This window comes from Syngnathus acus, chromosome 4 (genome assembly GCF_901709675.1).
Source record: "Syngnathus acus chromosome 4, fSynAcu1.2, whole genome shotgun sequence".
NCBI classification, from domain to species: domain Eukaryota; kingdom Metazoa; phylum Chordata; class Actinopteri; order Syngnathiformes; family Syngnathidae; genus Syngnathus; species Syngnathus acus.
The window spans coordinates 10,865,497-10,883,122 of NC_051090.1; the positions used below are offsets into that span (position 1 = coordinate 10,865,497).

Below are 17,626 nucleotides of genomic sequence, written 5' to 3' on the forward strand. Positions count from 1 at the left end.
CAAAGGGCAGTGAGACTGGTGAGGGGGGGGGACATGTTTATCTTCATGGGCAAATGGGGGAATACTCATTATTCAAGGATGGATGAATGGAAAGACACGCTGGAAAAGAGATGTGCATTCCAGGAAAGCGCCAGCACGAAGCAAACGTGTGCTCAACAGTACGACTGCTGTGTTTGCTCAAGCCAATAAAATGGAAAATGTTCAACGAGGTTCGCGACATTTTCAACAATACAAGCAACATAAATACAGGACGACAGAAGCAACATTGCCTTCTACATATGTGGCAAATATAGTTGGCGGCTTATAATTGGAAGTGACACTAATTTGTTTGAATAATATTTATGATTGCACATTTCACATCTCAGCAGGCCTCATTCAATGTCTTTCTACTTTTGATTAAATTTGAAGTTGTCGCTTCTTATCGACTGAAGACGCGTGTTTGTATATAAAATGTCGGGAAACAGCTTCTTTCTCAGTCGAGGAGTTTCCCAGAGTGAGCGCTGGGGAAAGGTCAGCCTCTCAGCCTGCTGCCTGCTGAGAGCCTCTGTGGCCCGAGAACACGAGAAAATAGTCAAGCATTCAGTCAGTTGTCAAATCAGTCGTATTAGAAGAAACTATCACATCATGATTTCAGACTTTTTAGAAAGAGTTCCTCGGTGGTGAAGGTCTGCCAGAGCTGGACGTGTGTGGCTGTGTTTGGGGATGCTGAATGTGAAGTCCTGCCAAGGTGTTTGCACGTAAACACCTGTCCTCCTCTGTCCTCCTCTGTCCCGCTTTGTCCAGACTCTGCCGCCACCAGGGCTGCACACATTCCAGTCTGATTGGCTTCACTTTTGGCCCGCAGCCCGGAGAGGGGAAGGAGGGTGGAGGGGTTGGGTGGGGGTGTGCTGCATAAAGCCCCCTGCATGTTCAAAGCCTGGGCCAGAACGCAAGAAGAACTCTCCTGCTCACTTTGGACAAAAGCAGTGAAGATTAAAGCAACTTTTTTGACGCTTCTGCAAAAATGTGTAAAGGATTAGCTGCCCTGCCCCAAACTTGCCTTGAAAGGTAAGACCGACCCACCCGCAAGTTTCACATCATTAGAGCTTCATCTGCTTTCTTTGATTTAGCGCTAAAATGAGAATAATCCAAAGAAGCATCTTGGCACCTAAATGTCGGTGTTCCTGCTGAGAGGAAAAAGGTCGTTGTTTTTCCCAGAGAGAAAAATTACCTAACTATGCTTCATATTCCACATATTTATTATTTTGAGTAATTTTTTAGTGTTGTTTATTCCATGAAATATTTTTTTATCATAGATTTGTGCAGCACAGTGAGCGCTGAAGTTATCAAAAGTTTAAAACGGCAAGTATTTGTTGGAGAGGTCCGTTTGTGCTTCCTACTGCCGAGGTGCTCTTGAGTAATCTCAAGACGATCAGCACTGTTTACGTGTCCTTTCCACGCCAATATCGCTCCCGGCACGTGCGCAATCTGGTTCTGTGTGTACTGTGTGCAACAAAACAAACAGTCTAAATTAGATTTCACCTAGTGTAATGATAATATTAAGTCTAATAAACACACACAAACAAAAGGCATCTGCACAAGCTGTTAACCTGCGCCTCTGCTTCATGTTTTACAGGGCCAAGGAGATCAAGTCCAAATTGGGAGTTTTGCTTCAAAAGCCGGAAAATGCAATCGACCTCATCGTTCCCTACCCGGAGAAAAGCGAGAAGAAGCCGGAGAAGCTTCACAAGTAAGCCTTTTCCCCTCCTCACCTTTGTGTAGCCGACAAGATCAAGTCCTGCTGTGGTTTGCTCGCGTTTGGCTAAGTCGCAAGACCGAACCCAAACCCAAAGCGACTTCTCAAAAGGCACTATTTCTTAAGTGTTTTTTGCTAAATATTTCTTCTGCGCTTTCAATGTAGCACCTGCATTGTCACTCAGTGCAAATCATTTTGTAAAAAGCAGAGCTGTTTTCCATTTGCTCATTACAAAATATGAATATCATCCTGCTAAATTTTCCGAACGGTCTCAGAATGGACCTTGTGAGCCCAATTTTCAGCAGCTGTTTCCACACAAACCCTCTCAGAACAAACACTTGAATGGTCACGTCTCTCAAAGGTTGCAACAAGAAAGCAGCAGCAGCATTTTGTCTTTTGGTTTTGTTTAATTTGCACGGCCCATTTCAGAATGTGTTAACAAATGCTTTTGTTTTTTTTTTACAAATCCTGCACTTTTTGTGTGCGCAGACCTTCGTGCGAGGAGGCCTCCCAGTGGCGTGAGAGTCTGGAGCGAGTCCTGAACAACAACTGTAAGTGCGCTCCCTCCCTTATCAGCTTCACAGGAGCTCAACTCGTTCGTTGAACCAGACGTGAAGACTCTTGACTGTTTCAAAAGTTGCTCAAAGATTACACAACATCTGATTTTGGCCATTGCCCAACAGGAAACAATGCCTTGTTGAGGTCTGCTGTCTGTCTGTCCGTGAGAGTGTTTACAATGACAAGGGTTCCTTTGAATTTGGAGCCCATTAGGCCATAAACAGCCTGCCAAATTTATTTTCATTTTTAGTAAAGACACTATCATGTGAAAGATTTGAATTGACCAGACACAAATCCTCTTTGTTCTTTTGAAAAAGTTTTACAAACAACTGTTTAATTCAATGTGTTTGTATGATATGAGAGGTTGCGAAATGCAAGTAGCCAAGGCGCTTCAACTCGGCAGAAGACCTTTTAAAATATTTCTCTTGCACCGATGGGAGCAGAGAAATCCATTTTGTGGAGACGCACGCTCTTGATTTATATGGATTGCTCCGTGGCGGCTGCGTGTGTTACGCTTATGAATTCAGAATTGGAATAGTCCGCCAAGTTCATTTCAACTGAATCGCAGCTCCAACATGCGGAAACAACAATAAATAGCCAGATAAAGAATCGAGAAAGAAAAAGAACGTATTCACATATGGCAGTCGGATTTTTTTGGTGCGTGTGAAGGTTGAATTTGATTGCTTCAGTGCAAGTTTGAGTTGGGGAGAAGTTGACTTAAAGTAGATTTGTTCTGGCCCGTCATGTCTTGGAGCGCCTGCCAGAGGTCAGCGGGTCCGAGAGGTGACGGCCGAGTCAGCGGCGGGCAGCCCACGATCTTCTCTGCGGTCCTCGGCCCCCTCCGCGGCCGAGGGTCAGCAGACGTTCGCCACGCAGCAAATGGCTGTCAACCAATTTCACAATCAGCAACCTCAACACATTATTGAGCCTTGTAGAGGTTACAAGTGTGAACTTATTTTTTTGTTTGCTTCTACGAGCAGCTTGTCAACGGGCGTGCGTGCACTTCGGCGGCAGCTTGATTGCTGTTTAAAAGCGAGCCATCCATTACGGTGGTCGAGATGACAGATAAAAGGCGGAGGGGCAAGCAGAAGGCTTATCATGCCCAGCGCAGCCTTGATCAGACAATGGAACCTTTTAAGGGCATTGTGCCCAATGACAATGCCGTATAATGAACTGAGTTTGTGTTGCTTCTGGACGACGTTGGGGAAACAAACAGCGTGTATTTCTTTCCAAATTAACTTGTTTGCTTTCGTGAGTGTCAAACATTCAAAGCTTATCGTGACTAAATTTGCTTGAAACATTGTTTGAACTCGATAGCGATCACGTTTTGCCGGGACCAACACTCGGCTGGGTCTTTTCCAAGCAAAAGTCATTTAGTGCTCTCACTCCAACAAGTAAGCAAATCATTTGAGATCCAGGATAAGTTTTTGTCGTGTCAAATAAATTCCGTTTCCCACAAAGATTGAGATGATATGAAGCTAATTGCCACTTCGAAGAAAGGTCACTAAATGGTCAAAGTCGAAAGGGGCCAGGTATTGATTATCGCTAGTATGCATGTTAAATATTTTCCTGCCTCTGTCTGTTAGATGGTCTGGCTACTTTCCGTGCCTTCCTGCAGTCTGAGTTCAGTGATGAGAATATCGAGTTCTGGATGGCCTGCAAGGATTTCAAGAAGACCAAGAATCCGGAGAAGATGGCTGCCAAGGCAAAAATGATCTACGAAGACTACATTCAGTCGGAGGGCCCCAAAGAGGTCAGTCAGGCTTCCCTTCAGATCTCGAGTCACTAAACAACTTGCTGAGTTTGACTCTTTGGTCTCCTGCCACAGGTCAACATTGACCATTTCACCAAGGATGTGACTCTGAGGAACTTGGTGAATCTTTCTCCCGAAACCTTTGACCTGGCCCAAAAGAGAATCTACGCCTTGATGGAGAAAGACTCCTTCGGTCGTTTCCTGAGGTCTGAGCAGTACCAGGAGCTCTTGGTCAACTAAAGGCCAGCCCGAGACTGAGCGGCCAGGTGGGGAGGTGGAGAATGGATTTCAATTCGTGTTTCGCTCTAAAATTCATCAATTAACAATTGAAAATGGAAATTAAGAACAATTCAATGAACTTTTTTAAGTGCTAAAACTCAAGAAAAAAATATTCCAAATTGGTACAAAATGAGAGAAAAGTTGAATGAACAATTTGGGTGTAAACAAAAAGCGACGATACTGATATTGAACTCATAAACAAGCGAGCAGCTCAAATCAAATTGCCCCGACCGCCAAATTGTATTCCTCTTGGAACAGAACCTTTCATCAAAATCAATATTTAGACAAAGTTGACGCCAATCAACTCTCATGAAAAAGAGATTTCCAAATAAGGTCGATCTTTGCGTCCAAACTAGACGTGGATGACAAAACCACATTTTGTAACTCTTCAAAAACAACTTAAGCATACATAAAAAAAAATCCCAACGTACCTTACATGGTAGTGAACCTGCTGTTTAGTATTAGTCTTTTCCACTTTCCGTTTTCTCACACACACACACACACACGCTTCTGTCCACCAAGCTCCTATTTGGGCTCCTGCGAGAGCCTTCCTTGAGATGAGTGCTGGCAAGTTGGCTCAGTGGTCCAACTCCTCGGCTGCCACCAAACTGCAAGTTGCTTGGCTGGGAAAAGCAGTGGGAGGGCATCTTGGAAGAAGGCAACCGTGTGGCCAGATGGTTTTCTAAAGTATACACAAAGATATTAGCGACCCGAAGTGGTGTTTGTTTCCCACGCGCTTTTATTTACATTGTACCCAATCCGTTTCTGTGCCCTTACTCACCACACCCGCAAACAGATTTCCGATTCGGATGCTGTCATCCCTACCGATGCTTTCGATAACATTGTCCAGAGCAAAAAGTAAAACCAAATCTTGATGATAATATAAAAACGTAACTACCATATACTCTTTGCGCTTTAAAACTATTTATTCCCTATAAGTTGATCTACGGAGTCATATAAAGTGTGTGATGATACACATGTATGTAATCTTTTTTTTTTTGTATTACCAAAGAAGTAACGCTGTACTCAACACAATATTATGATTTGCATATTCACCATATTCACCATTTGTCAAGTCCTTTTTGATGTGAGCCGATGGCGCGGATAAGCCAGTCTGTTGCCAAGGTAACGGGCCAGAATATCGGCCCGAATATGGGCCGTTGAGAAAGATGAATGATGATGTCAACAAATGGTGCATGTACGTCTTGGAGATGAGCACATAAATATCAATCTGCATACTACTTGTGAAGATGGATTTATTTGATGTGTAAATATGGATTTGTTGTGGCTAACTTATTCAGGAATACAAAATGACGGCTCCGTGATTCTTTCAATGGGGAATTGATGGGGCTTTTCTTTATTCTTTTTTTTTTTTTTTTTAAAAGAGTAAACATTCCACTTGTCGTTCTTTGTTTATTTTGTATCAGTATAAAGGCAGAGCAAATTAAACATGAGCACAGATATACACAACTTGATTTTTTTGAATGGTAATCGATTGGGCCTGCACGTGTGCTTTATCCGCCTCTAAAATTGCTGTTCAACTTGAAATTGGCATCTTGCGAATTACATTGAATTGTTTTTTTTTGTTTTTGTTCCTAATTGCAACACAGCATTTGCATGATGTCATGTTGAAGACATATTTGTTATGTTTCAAGCACAGACTGAGCATAATTAAAAGCAGCTTGCTAAAACCTCGGCATCCCTTTTCTCCTAAAATGGCGTCAGCCTTAAGGTGATCCCAGCAAATAATATTGAACTAATTGGAGAAGTTAATGATGCTGTCGCACTTAGTATGTGACAAGATGTTCCACTCGATCTTCATCTTATTTTTGATGGAAAAATTATGACCTAATCCATTACACTTGCTTCATGAGAATATGTCCCAGTTGTCATTTTTTTCATACTCCATTTGATGAGTGAATAACAGAACGGAAACAGATGTGACAGAGAGAGTCTGCCAACACAAACATCGTCGGAGGCTTGCTTGCTCACATCCTTCGTCTTTTCCAAGAAGACGTTGGAAAATCTCAGATTCCTCCGGGTGTCACAGGGGGGTTAACGACATCGCGAACAACTTGTTTGTTCTACATATCGTGCACATTTAGCCGGAAGAGAGCACGATTAAATAGATTTAATTAAATGTAAAAGGGGATGACGTGATCCAGCATTGCCTTTTTGTCAAAAGTTTTTGAGATGATCAAAGTCCGAATGTTACCTCAGTGGCTCGTTGAAGATGGCAATGACGTCAGCCTCGACACATTGTTGCAGAGGCCTCCGAGCTTTGCAGTAGCAGCCGCCTTTTAGCAAAGACGTCATCTGTTATTGTGCAGGAGGAAAATAATTTCATGATCATTTCTGTTTGTCATTTGCACCATCGGGTGAGAGACGATTCGAGACAGACGGATGGACGCAACGATGCGGACTAAATTGCCTTCTGTTCCCGTCAGCTGCTTTGCCGGCTGGCCGGTGAGCAGGAGAACGAATTATCTGATAACATGAAACAGTCAATGGTTGGTGACATTTAGTTATTGCAAATTGTGGCACCTCAGTCCCGCAGTGTTTGCCATCAAAGCGAAACGAGAGACACAAAAGAGCTTTGGACACACCAGCTGCACGTAATTTGGATGTGTCTGTCTCAGGTCGGTCACGCTGGACACGTGTGGAGCACACAGGTGGCAGCGCGTGTGTGGCCCCCGAGCGTACGTGCTGCCTTGCACGGATGATTACATTAAACGGGCCAGATCCTGTCGGGATTTCATTAGCGGCTTGATGCTGGGGAGGCAAAAGAGAACATCCAGTGATAAGCCAGTTAATGTTGGATCGTGCTCTGCCGCTCTGTGGCCGATCAAGCATTATCTAAGAGAGCTGCCGGCAAACAAGAAACAAGAAGCACATGGTGTGCTTTCTGTTCTGTGTCTTCGTCATTAATGTTAAATGCAGGTCCGTCGCAATATTGAGACGGGGTGTTATGTGTACCACTATACTGTCAAGAAGTGTAGCAAAGAAAAAACTGCAAGAATCATTCACTTCAAATTATAAAGTCAACTATTTGAATTTCAGACCACTTGAACTAATTGTTTTTTCGTCACCTTGATAAATTAATTCACACCAAGTTCCAAGTTGCATAACAATTGTTTAGATGATTTTTTCCATCCCCAATGGGAATTAAAGACATGATTTGCTGACTACATAAAAAAACACCCCAATGTCATCAATGCATGACTTTTGTTTATTTTATTTGTATACACACACACACACACACGCACGCACACATACACAAAGACAAGAGCAGCTATTAATAAATAATTACATTAGCAAATGTATTTTGTATTGTTAAATAATCATGCAAGCGGCTCGGTGGCGCACTGGGTAGCACGTCCGCCTCACAGTTAGGAGGCTGACTCTAGGCAAGCTGCACGTGAGGATTTCTTTCTTCTCTGAACATCAAAATGTGCTCTTGAAACCTTGCTAACAGCACGACCAACTTCTTGCATGCAAGTTGTTGAAACGTTCTTCCCGTCTTCCTTCCCGTCTAGGCACCGCCCGCCAGTTCCTGCCCGGTCGCCACCGCGGCGCAGTCACTTTTTGGTTTCTTCCGCACAACAGAAGCGTTGGCCTGACTCAAATCGAGGATCCATTTGGAGTGCAGGAAACGTCTGTAGGAGTCTTTCTCCATCAAGAGGTAGATCCTCCTCTGAGCCTCATCAAAACATCGGGGAGAGGCGCTCATGACGTTCTGGCGTGTTTCCTCTCTGGTCACACCTTCCAGGTTCACCTGCAACAGACATGACGAGATGAGCATGTCAAGAATGTGGCTGCAACAATAGGCAGAGACGATTCTCTTCTCAGCCATGCGGTTACCTCGTTTGGAGCGTCTTGGGCCACATACTGCCCGTAGATGGACTTTGCTTTCTTCTCCAACTGGCATGCTGGAGTGTTCTTGAAGTCCTCACAAGCAAGCCAGAACTGCATGTTCTCTTGGCTGAACTCTGACCTCAGGAAGCTCATAAAGACTGCACGACCCACTAACAAAGAGATCAAATACATAAGATAATGGATAGAAAAAGTCTACACACATCTCTTTATTGAGATTAAAAGAAATCAGACCAGGCTAAATCACATTTTTGCACTATGACCTTTGACCTGCAGAATCCAAATGACAAATGAAATCATTTAGCTGTGCCAAAGCCTGATTTTTTTTTTTTTCTTAAACAATACACGTGTGTTTAACATGATCAAGAGTATCCAACAGAAATTCTAGAATGAATTCCATGTCATGGCCTTGAAAGATTTGGAAAACATGTCAGGACATTCAAATGAAGTGATTGTGGTCAAGGAAGAAGCAGGTCACATCTGAGCTGGTTTGCTGTAAGGCCATTGCTCTTACAAACACAAACACACATACGCACGCGCATGCACACACACACACACATGCACACACACACACTAGCTGCTACACTGGTGATAAAGCCCTGAGGGAGCGTCCAGTAGTGCGTAGCGACACGTAGCAGAGATGCAGAGCATGAGAACATATGCAGTGCTCCCGTCTTTAGGTTTAGCTTTTTGGGCCACCGGAAACAATAGCATGTTGAAATCAGTTGATGTCCTCAAGTACTTTGTGTACAAAAACAGAAGAACAAGAAAAGTGTTGTTTATGTGGCGCATTTTTTCCCAACTCACATTCAGACTTCATTACATTGCTGAACGATTCCTTCCATTTCTCCACCTCGGCAGCAGTTGGCACCCTAAAACAAATATTTATTTTTCATTAATAAAGATATGGCCAGGACAAAACAACATTTTTATCTGTTTGGAATACAATTTAGTACAGAATAGACCAAATATTGTCTCTTGTTTGCTGAGGAGCTTTGACTGGAAGAGCGGTGCAGATGATCGATAAGCTTGCATCGACCTGGCAATCAATGATTTTTGTAGTTTACTCAGCTAAGCAAATCAACTGAGGCAATCCATTTATAGATTTGCCATCTTTAGAGAAATGGTCTTCAAGTGTTTCTGATCATCTCAAATTTGACTCACAAACAAACATAGCCATGCATCAGGGTATTATTTCTTTACACTTTTTTTTTGTTGCCCTCCTCATCACAAAGCATGCGACTAAAGTCCCATCCAGAAAAAGACGTTTGCTGTGTGTGTTTCTGCTGAGTCGAGATTCAATAACAAAATGATTGCGTCGCTCCAAGTAAACACAATAAGTTCTTCAAATTGGACCTGACCGTGATGACATCGTCATTATTTGTGACCTCACTTTGCACCTAGAATATCTTTGGCTCATTTGAAAAAGTGGATGAGTAAAAGTTATTCCAACCAACCTTTCTGCAGCTTCTTCATTCTTTTCTTTTGTCTGCTTTTGGTCCACTTCTTGAGACTCTTGCTTGTGCAGCAAGAAGCTTATTTTGTGTTTGATGTCTTTGGCACTGTGCAAAACAGGCCAAAAGAAATATCAATTTTGGTTGTTTGATTGACAAAAAAACGGCATCGCCAACAATATTTTCTGTTGCTTACCTTTTCAGGCATGTTGCAGGAAGTGTTGCAAGTCCTTTACACATGGTACAACATTAAGATCCCAAAGCTTCACCGTTTGTTTTCTTTTGAACACAGAAGCGCAAACTCGTTCGGTGGCTGGAGGCTGTGGTTATGGCACCGATGGGTCGTTTAAGGCAGCGGGCTGAAGCTGTCTCCACCCCTCAGGAGCGCACATTGACTAAAATTTGTCATCATCCCAGTGGACGCTTGGGGGTGGGGGCAACGCAAGCTGAGGGAGGACCTTGGAGAGATGCTCTCTTTTGGTCATCAGTGTTGTTTATTCTTACCGGTCGGATATTTGGTAAGATGAGAATTGGTGGGAACCGACTATGCTTTGGTTTTGAAGAAGATGCTTCGTGATATGCAAATGTTTAAAAAAGCAATAAAATTCCAACTGCTCTGGCACACTGGGGGCTACAAATGGGGTCCTCGGGGGCCGGATTGGCAACCCCTGGCCTCATGAGTCCCTTTTCTTAAGCAGTTTTGGAAGTCAATAAAAATGTTCCACCATGTGAACGCAAACATGAAAAGGAGGCACAAGAGCACCTAGTATTTTCCATCTTCAACATTTTTGTACTCTTAGATGCCGTCTGGGAGTGTTTTTTGGAAACACATGCGAGCATTTAGCGCATGCGGTGCTGCCAGAGGTTCTGATTTAAAGCAGGAATGCAAACGAAAAACGCTTAAATAGTTGTTTGGCTGTTAGCAGAATTATTATCTTCTGCACTCAAAAGCAGAGTCAAACACAGTGAGTAAATGTAAAAAAAAAAAGCTGAGAATATTGTTAGTAGAGCTATCGGCACACTATAGGACTCAATTAACCCTTTGGTAAATTATTCAGAGCTCATTTCCATCTGCAACCCCCTTAGCCGAATTAGTTTTGTGTGATCGATAAATTGATGTGGAATTTCCTCTCTGTTCAAAAGCGTGACGTCATTTGAAGGCAAATGGTTTGTTCTGTGCTGCAGAAGTCAATGTTTTCTCCTGACAAAACAAGTCAATCACGGCCATTCCCTCAAAACGGAACCACAGTCACTCTTTTCAATTCCACAGCTGCTAACAGTAAGACGTTTTGAAGTTTCCAGGAAGGCTTACGGTTGAGGCGACTTTCTTTCATTTGTTTGCAGCTTTAACCTAATGACCCATAAAGCAGAACTGGCGGAAGACGAGGCCCGATCCGTCACGGAACAATAATGAGTTGTGACGCGCCTACGTGGGGAACTTCATGCATGCGTGCTGCAGGTTCACATGGTGATTGAAAGCAGCTTCGCTTCGATGGGGCCTCCGCTGCTTTGATGTGACCCGTCTCCACAAATGATGGATGGGACAAGGTGCACCAGGAGCTCTGCTCTGCTGTGCTGAAGGGTTGTCCAGAACACATCTTCTCTCTGTGTTCATATCAAACACAGATGGGGCATTACAAAAACGATGCTCGGGATTCAATCATCCTTCCAATTCATCTTACCAAGAAGAAAAAACAGAAGTGATTTGTTTTTCATTTTGTTTTCTTTTTTTTAGCAATCTGGTGAGGCACTGGCACCACATTTAAAAAGTAGCCAATGGACTATTTGAAGGCAAGATGCACTTTGAGAGTGAAGACATAACGAGCAGCACGTCACAATTGTGTCCAAGATGCAAATGAAGGTGCATTAGCACTGTGTAGGGGAGGGGGGGTCTCATTATGGCTCATGCAGGGGTGCAAATGCATCGTCAAACATGTTTCATACATTTAGAAAATAATTTCCGAATTTACTCAACTCATTGCACCGCCAGTTGGTCATCGACGTGTGAATGAGCTTTTCACTTTTCACTCAGGGGCGCAGATGCACGTCAGTGGTTGCGTTTGCGGCAAGACAAAACACCAGCGCCCTGGCACCCTGTGTGATGCACTTAGTGCAGTGGCGCCACCTAGCGTCACAAAAGAGCTCTTGACACCATTTGCAAGACAGCTTCCTTTCACAGCAGGGGTCACCAGCTCCAGTCCTCAAGGGCGCCAATCCGGCCTGTTTTGGGTGCAGCCCTGATTGAAATTATCAGCTCATCAGCAAGATCTATTAAGCCATTCTGATGATTTGAACCAGGTCATCTAAAACAGGCTGGATTGACGCCCTTACCAGACTTGTTGACCCCTGTTTCACAGGCTGCTTACAAAGCTCCCAAACTGTTTAGCCTTTCAGTTATGAAGGAGAAACCATGTCAACACAACAGCGACATTGCCTTCCAAAAAAAAACAAAAAGGGAATGTTACTCAACTCACATAAACTGAATAAATGTTAATGTTTGACTTTTTTTCTATTCTGCTGTCATTGTGCACGTTGGTATTCAGTTTTAGTGCCCTCTATCTATCTATCTATCTATCTATCTATCTATCTATCTATCTATCTATCTATCTATCTATCTATCTATCTATCTATCTATCTATCTATCTATCTATCTATCTATCTATCTATCTATCTATCTATCTATCTATCTATCTATCTATCTATCTATCTATCTATCTATCCACCTCACAAAAGTGAGTACACCCCTCTCATTTCTGCAATGTTTTAATTATATCTTGTCATAGGACAACACTGAAGAAATGACAGTTTGATCCAATGTTAAGTAGTCACTGTAGAGTTTGGATAGCAAAGTAAATTTATTGTTACTTCAAAGTAACTTAAAATACAACAATGAATGTGTAAAATGCTGGCAACAAAAGTGAGTAGGTTGTAGACCAGTCCTCAGGGGCCGCATTCCTACATGTTTTCCAAGTTTCCCTCGTTAAACACATGTCAGGTTTAATTCGTGACTGAATAACTGTTAAGAGAAGAGCAACAGCAAACAAACCACAAGTGAGACAGAATATGAATTCTTTTCTCGCGAGGAGTGCAGTACAGATCGCTTACAACAATCTCACTACACTAAATATCTGTATGCACTCCTGCTCTTTTTATTTGGATTTGCCCTAACCACAGTGTGAGACACAAGCCCCTACATGGTGGGACTTCCGCAAACGCATCACGGCTGTCAGAGCGTCACTGTTATCAAAAGCTCACAACAGCACACACGTAAACTGAATATGTGCCGATACAGCACAATGAGATGGACGCAACATGAAATCTCAAGATTCTCCGATTAGCCATGCATGCGCGATTAGAAAGTGGCTGACCAGGCCTTGCGCTAACTGACCAGTGGTTTGGCGATCCTATTTACAATGCGCTCCACAATTAATATTGAAGAATTTCCCGCAGCACGGTTGAATATCAGTCACGGCGGCACAGTGGTTGGGAAACACTGGTCTAATGAGTTTCATACTCGTTTCTGGCAGTCGTGGGAAAATGCATGACAACTTTTGTTGTTTTTGTTTTTTCTTGCTACCTTATCTGTTTTATCTTGCTGTCTTTCCATTGTCTTATTTCATTTTATTTCAAAGTGGAAAAGGGCCGATCTTCAGCCTTGTTTGTGCAGATGTCAGTTAGGTTATCAAGTGGACATGCATATGCACACATGTACCATGTACTCTGAAGCCCAAAATGCTATCTCTCCTTTTTACACACAGTATGCAATGCGACGTGCTACTCGGATTGTGTAACAAAATAAAAACAATTTGGAATTTTTATTTCAAAAGCGATTATCGCACCTGATAACCGGTTTCGGGTCTTGATTGAATTCCGTGAGTAGATCAAGTCATTTGTTGTTGTCGCTCGTCACGGCAGAGAACAGATAAGCTCTCTTATGCAAGTCTGCATGTTATTTGATCAGCAAACGTGGATCAATCAGCAGATCAAGCCTGATTGGACAGTGTCTTGTGAGAGGGGTTAAAGGCTCAATGGTTATATTTACCGAAAGGAGCAGCCCACGAGTGTGTGTTGGAGGGGCTCTGGGGGGCTGCAGTATATAAAAGACGCTCATCTACTTCTTGGCACATGTCTCTGACTCGAGGGAGACGCCTGCACCATGATGAAGTCTTGCCTGTTGTCATTGCTGCTGGCTTTGGGCTGCGTGCACATCCGAGGTGCACCGGTGGACCAGGACGCCATGGCCATGGAGTCTTGTGAAGATGCTGTGGCCCTGGGCGCCGCCAAGGAAGCTCTTAGCAAGATTAACCAAGAGCGGCAGGAGGGCTACATCCTGAGCCTCCATCGCTTATCCAACGCACACTCCACCAAACACGTGAGACTTGCCTGTGACTAGTTCGAGAAAGTTGTTTTAATGTCTGTAATTCAGGGAGAAAAAGAGTTGAATCCATCATCGTCTGCCGGACGTTGCAGGGAGAGACGGGCATCGTCTTCTATCTGACCTTGGATGTTGTCGAGACCAACTGCAGTGTGCTCAGCAGAAAGGACTGGAAGGACTGCGAGGCTCGCCCCACGGAACAAACACCTGTTAGTAGCAACACAAAATTTTGGTTTTGGCCCGATAGCAGCCACCCAGACTTGGTTTCGATGTCAATCTTGTTGTGGTTCAGGTGTACGGGCAGTGCAAAGCAGCTATCTACATGAACAGGGTGCACAGGGTGGTGCGGCTCTACAAGTACAACTGCGTCATCAGACCAGGTCAGTTGTTAACTTTCATTTTCGTACCTCAGTTTTCTTTCTGGAATCAGACAAAAAATGCCAACAAAGACACTTTTTTGTTTTTGTGCCCGCAGAGAAAGTGAACCGATTATGCCCAGGCTGTTCAACTTCTGTGGATTTCGATAACGCCGAGGTTCAGAAGACCGTCTCGGAATCCCTGGAGAAGTTCAACAACAAGAGTGGATTGGGCAATCAATTTGCTTTGCTGAATATCAGCCGAGCCACATCAGGGGTACGACCTCCACTTGCCAGGACCTCACACATCAGTTTATCTGTTTTACGACTATAGACGGTTGATCATTTGAGTATCAGATCATTTGAAAAAGCGACCTTCTCTGTGCTGGCCACTCATTCAAGTGACTTTTTTTGGTTGCTATTTTGTCCAGATGGCCATGGGAAGGTATTACCACGTAGAGTACAGCATCCAGGAGACGACCTGCCCCAACAACAATGAAACAAAGACGGACAACTGCCCACTCATGCAGTGCGAGTTTTCTGTCAGTCAAGACAAGCTCGTTATTTCACAACACTGCGCTATTTTTTGTATGAGGTTGTTTTTTAATTTTCTCGTGACTTTTGTGTTTTTCTTTCTCCCTTTAGCACAAAGGTTTCTGCAAGGCCTCGCACTTCCACAGTCCTGCTGGTGATGGTGAGGTCAGCGTAGAGTGTGAGATCTATGAGCACGAGGTAAGGGGATAAAACACCAGTTTAGCTTCTTCGGGCTATCACTATTGAATATTTTTAGAATCGATTATTTTATTGATTAATCAAATAACCTTTTATTTGCATCAAACCATTTCTAAATAAAGAGCATGAGTTTTGACCTTGTAAAATGGGCTTGCATGGTAAAAGTGGCAAAGGTTATCACCTCATAATATTGAATGAGGGTGACTGAGTCATCCTGCCAGAATGTTTGAACAAATATGTCTGAACAAATATGTCATCCATTATGGATTGATTTTGCTTGCACGTGTACTTTAGTGTTTGTCGAATTGCCATTTGAACGGTGACCCCCCCCCCCCTCTTCCCAGGCTGCTGAGCGAGAGAAGAAAGTCCACTTCGGCACAGAGATCGATCACGTTCACAACGACACGCACAGCGACGGCCACGACCAAGCGCACGCCGCAGACTCTGCGCACACGCATGACCACATCCACGACCACACTAAGAGCCACGCTCACCACAATAGCGATCACGCCAAGGACAGCGACCACCACCACACCCATGACCATCAGGGGGGAAGCGCCCACAGGCACGCACACGACCACTCCCACGACCACGGGCATGGGCATGATCACGTGCACACCCACCACGCCAAGGCGCACGATCATAGCGCCGACTCGCCCAACCAACACCATAACTACAAGCATGAAGAAGGTGTGCACACGCACGACCACGACCACGAAATTGCCCTCGACCACGAGCACAAGCACGCTCACTTGCATGAGCACGAGCATCATCATCATCATCACACGCACGAGCACGAGACAACGTTCCACGACAATCCAGAGGGCGTCGTCAGGGTGCTTCCGGCCTTGAGCCAAGCCACGAGCGCGCCTTCCTCGCCCGATGTACCTGCAGGCGAAGAGGCGGTCGTGCTGCCTCTGGTGCCCGATCCGCAGATCCCCGGTGAGATGCAACCGAGCATTCGGTCCTTCCCCGCTTCGGTTTCTTCTCAGTGTGCGGCGCCACTAGTACGAGCAACGCTGGTTGGGGAACTCTTTGCAGAAGACCCCATGTTCAAGGCCGCCGCCTAGATGGCGCGTCGGAAGCAAGTGGCGTTCTTGGATACTTCATCTCCTCTTGGTTGCACAATATCAATAAAGAATAACAGAAATACGCAGCTGTTGCTTGAAACTAACATTAACTAATGTTCTTTTCAGTTACCACCACTTTTCTGTTTTTGTTTTTTTACCGGCCTAGGGCATATTGAAAATTAAAACTGAATACAGTAATCCCTCGTTTATCGTGGATACTTGGTTCCAAGACTGCAAAGTAATGTCATCCTTTTTTTAACATACATACATTGTTTGTGTATCAATAAGTGTATATTAAACCATATAAGAGCTTATGTTATCATTAGAACATTAAATAATAGTTTCAAACATGTAAATACTATATTAATACGTAGTATAAATGACATACAGAAAATAATCTTTAAAAAATATAAATATGACGTGTGTGTGTGTGTGTGCGTGTGTGCATGTGTGTGTGTGTGTGTAACATATGTATATGTAGCGAAAGTATACATACTGTGAATATGTTTTTAGAACTGTTTTATTATCATAACTTTTTTAGAACAAGGTACATGTGTACATACTGTAAATATGCTTTTAGAACTCTTTTATTATTATAACAACTTTTTTACAACAAGGTACAATACTGTAAATATATTTTTAGAACTCTTATTATTATAACAACTTTTTTATGAAAAGGTACAAGTGTACGTACTGCAATTGTGTGGAAGCCGCGATAATCGAACCGCGATGTAGCGAGGGATTACTGTACTGCATATAAATTTGGCTTGTGCTGGTTTGCATTGTTCGTCTCACTTTTCACACAGTGAGGCTGAAAGCTCATAATGAATTAAAAAAAAAACTATATTCGCTTCTACAATGATGCAGATTTGCAGATACGCAACATGAAAATACAGACTGGGTACATTTGGGATTTTTAATATTGAAACATAACAAATCTGGCATTTATCTTTTTGTGTTAGAAATTGTGCCTCAATATGCAGTAAATCCTCAACCTTGGCATTGTTCACGTGGGGGGAAAAAAGGCACAGCGCAAACATAATTTCCTCTGTAGTTCAAAATCTGTACACAAGATGTCAGACTAACGTTGGCTAGCATTTAATTGCGTTTTCCTTATTTGTTGGGGTTTCATTCCCGGCAGGTTTAAAAAAGTGACATGCCCATTTTGCCAAAATAAGGCGTAAACATTGCAAATAAAACCAAAAAGTCCTTATGAAAATACTCCAAGCACAGAAAAGTCGTTCCTTTGATACGTCCCATCACTAGATAGGCTTACTAAACAGTTTAAAACCAAGAAGATCCTGTGAAGAATGTAAGCTTCTTCACCATGTCAAATCTCCAGCACGACATTCACTGCGGTGCTTAAACAAATTCTAAAGCTGTGGTGTGAAAATAAACTATTGCTGCTCCACTTCCCCTTTCCTTTGTGCCTGGGAGCACC

General features: G+C 43.4%; 3 protein-coding genes across 3 annotated transcripts; 2 read left to right on the forward strand and 1 right to left on the reverse strand.

Moving 5' to 3' along the window:
- The first annotated feature begins 889 nt into the window (after nucleotides 1-889).
- On the forward strand, nucleotides 890-5,693 carry LOC119121698 (regulator of G-protein signaling 5-like). Its single transcript, XM_037249587.1, has 5 exons — nucleotides 890-1,047; nucleotides 1,616-1,729; nucleotides 2,225-2,286; nucleotides 3,880-4,046; nucleotides 4,122-5,693. Exons 1-5 carry the CDS (start codon nucleotides 1,004-1,006, stop codon nucleotides 4,284-4,286), a joined length of 552 nt encoding a protein of 183 aa, XP_037105482.1. The 5' UTR covers nucleotides 890-1,003; the 3' UTR covers nucleotides 4,287-5,693.
- A 2,065-nt stretch (nucleotides 5,694-7,758) lies between these two features.
- LOC119121689 (regulator of G-protein signaling 4-like) lies at nucleotides 7,759-10,374 on the reverse strand. The gene is made up of 5 exons (XM_037249573.1): nucleotides 9,849-10,374; nucleotides 9,656-9,760; nucleotides 9,006-9,070; nucleotides 8,187-8,350; nucleotides 7,759-8,100 (listed from the first exon to the last, which is right to left on the reverse strand). The coding sequence occupies exons 1-5, from the start codon at nucleotides 9,890-9,892 to the stop codon at nucleotides 7,858-7,860; spliced, it is 621 nt and encodes a 206-aa protein (XP_037105468.1). The 5' UTR covers nucleotides 9,893-10,374; the 3' UTR covers nucleotides 7,759-7,857.
- A 3,336-nt stretch (nucleotides 10,375-13,710) lies between these two features.
- On the forward strand, nucleotides 13,711-16,383 carry fetub (fetuin B). The gene is made up of 7 exons (XM_037249435.1): nucleotides 13,711-14,024; nucleotides 14,123-14,236; nucleotides 14,320-14,407; nucleotides 14,494-14,660; nucleotides 14,815-14,925; nucleotides 15,029-15,115; nucleotides 15,460-16,383. Exons 1-7 carry the CDS (start codon nucleotides 13,809-13,811, stop codon nucleotides 16,183-16,185), a joined length of 1,509 nt encoding a protein of 502 aa, XP_037105330.1. The 5' UTR covers nucleotides 13,711-13,808; the 3' UTR covers nucleotides 16,186-16,383.
- The last annotated feature ends 1,243 nt before the right edge of the window (nucleotides 16,384-17,626 follow it).

Bases quoted from the DNA above. Each gene is read 5' to 3' on its own strand.
- LOC119121698 (XM_037249587.1), top strand. From the start codon at position 1,004: ATGTGTAAAGGATTAGCTGCCCTGCCCCAAACTTGCCTTGAAAG. The intron at 1,730-2,224 runs GTAAGCCTTTTC...TTGTGTGCGCAG, and splicing joins AAGCCGGAGAAGCTTCACAA to ACCTTCGTGCGAGGAGGCCT. The intron at 4,047-4,121 runs GTCAGTCAGGCT...CTCCTGCCACAG, and splicing joins AGTCGGAGGGCCCCAAAGAG to GTCAACATTGACCATTTCAC.
- LOC119121689 (XM_037249573.1), bottom strand. From the start codon at position 9,892: ATGTGTAAAGGACTTGCAACACTTCCTGCAACATGCCTGAAAAG. The intron at 9,071-9,655 runs GTTGGTTGGAAT...TATTTGTTTTAG, and splicing joins AATGAAGAAGCTGCAGAAAG to GGTGCCAACTGCTGCCGAGG. The intron at 8,101-8,186 runs GTAACCGCATGG...TGTCTGTTGCAG, and splicing joins CCCAAGACGCTCCAAACGAG to GTGAACCTGGAAGGTGTGAC.
- fetub (XM_037249435.1), top strand. From the start codon at position 13,809: ATGATGAAGTCTTGCCTGTTGTCATTGCTGCTGGCTTTGGGCTGCGTG. The intron at 14,025-14,122 runs GTGAGACTTGCC...CGGACGTTGCAG, and splicing joins ACGCACACTCCACCAAACAC to GGAGAGACGGGCATCGTCTT. The intron at 14,661-14,814 runs GTACGACCTCCA...TATTTTGTCCAG, and splicing joins TCAGCCGAGCCACATCAGGG to ATGGCCATGGGAAGGTATTA.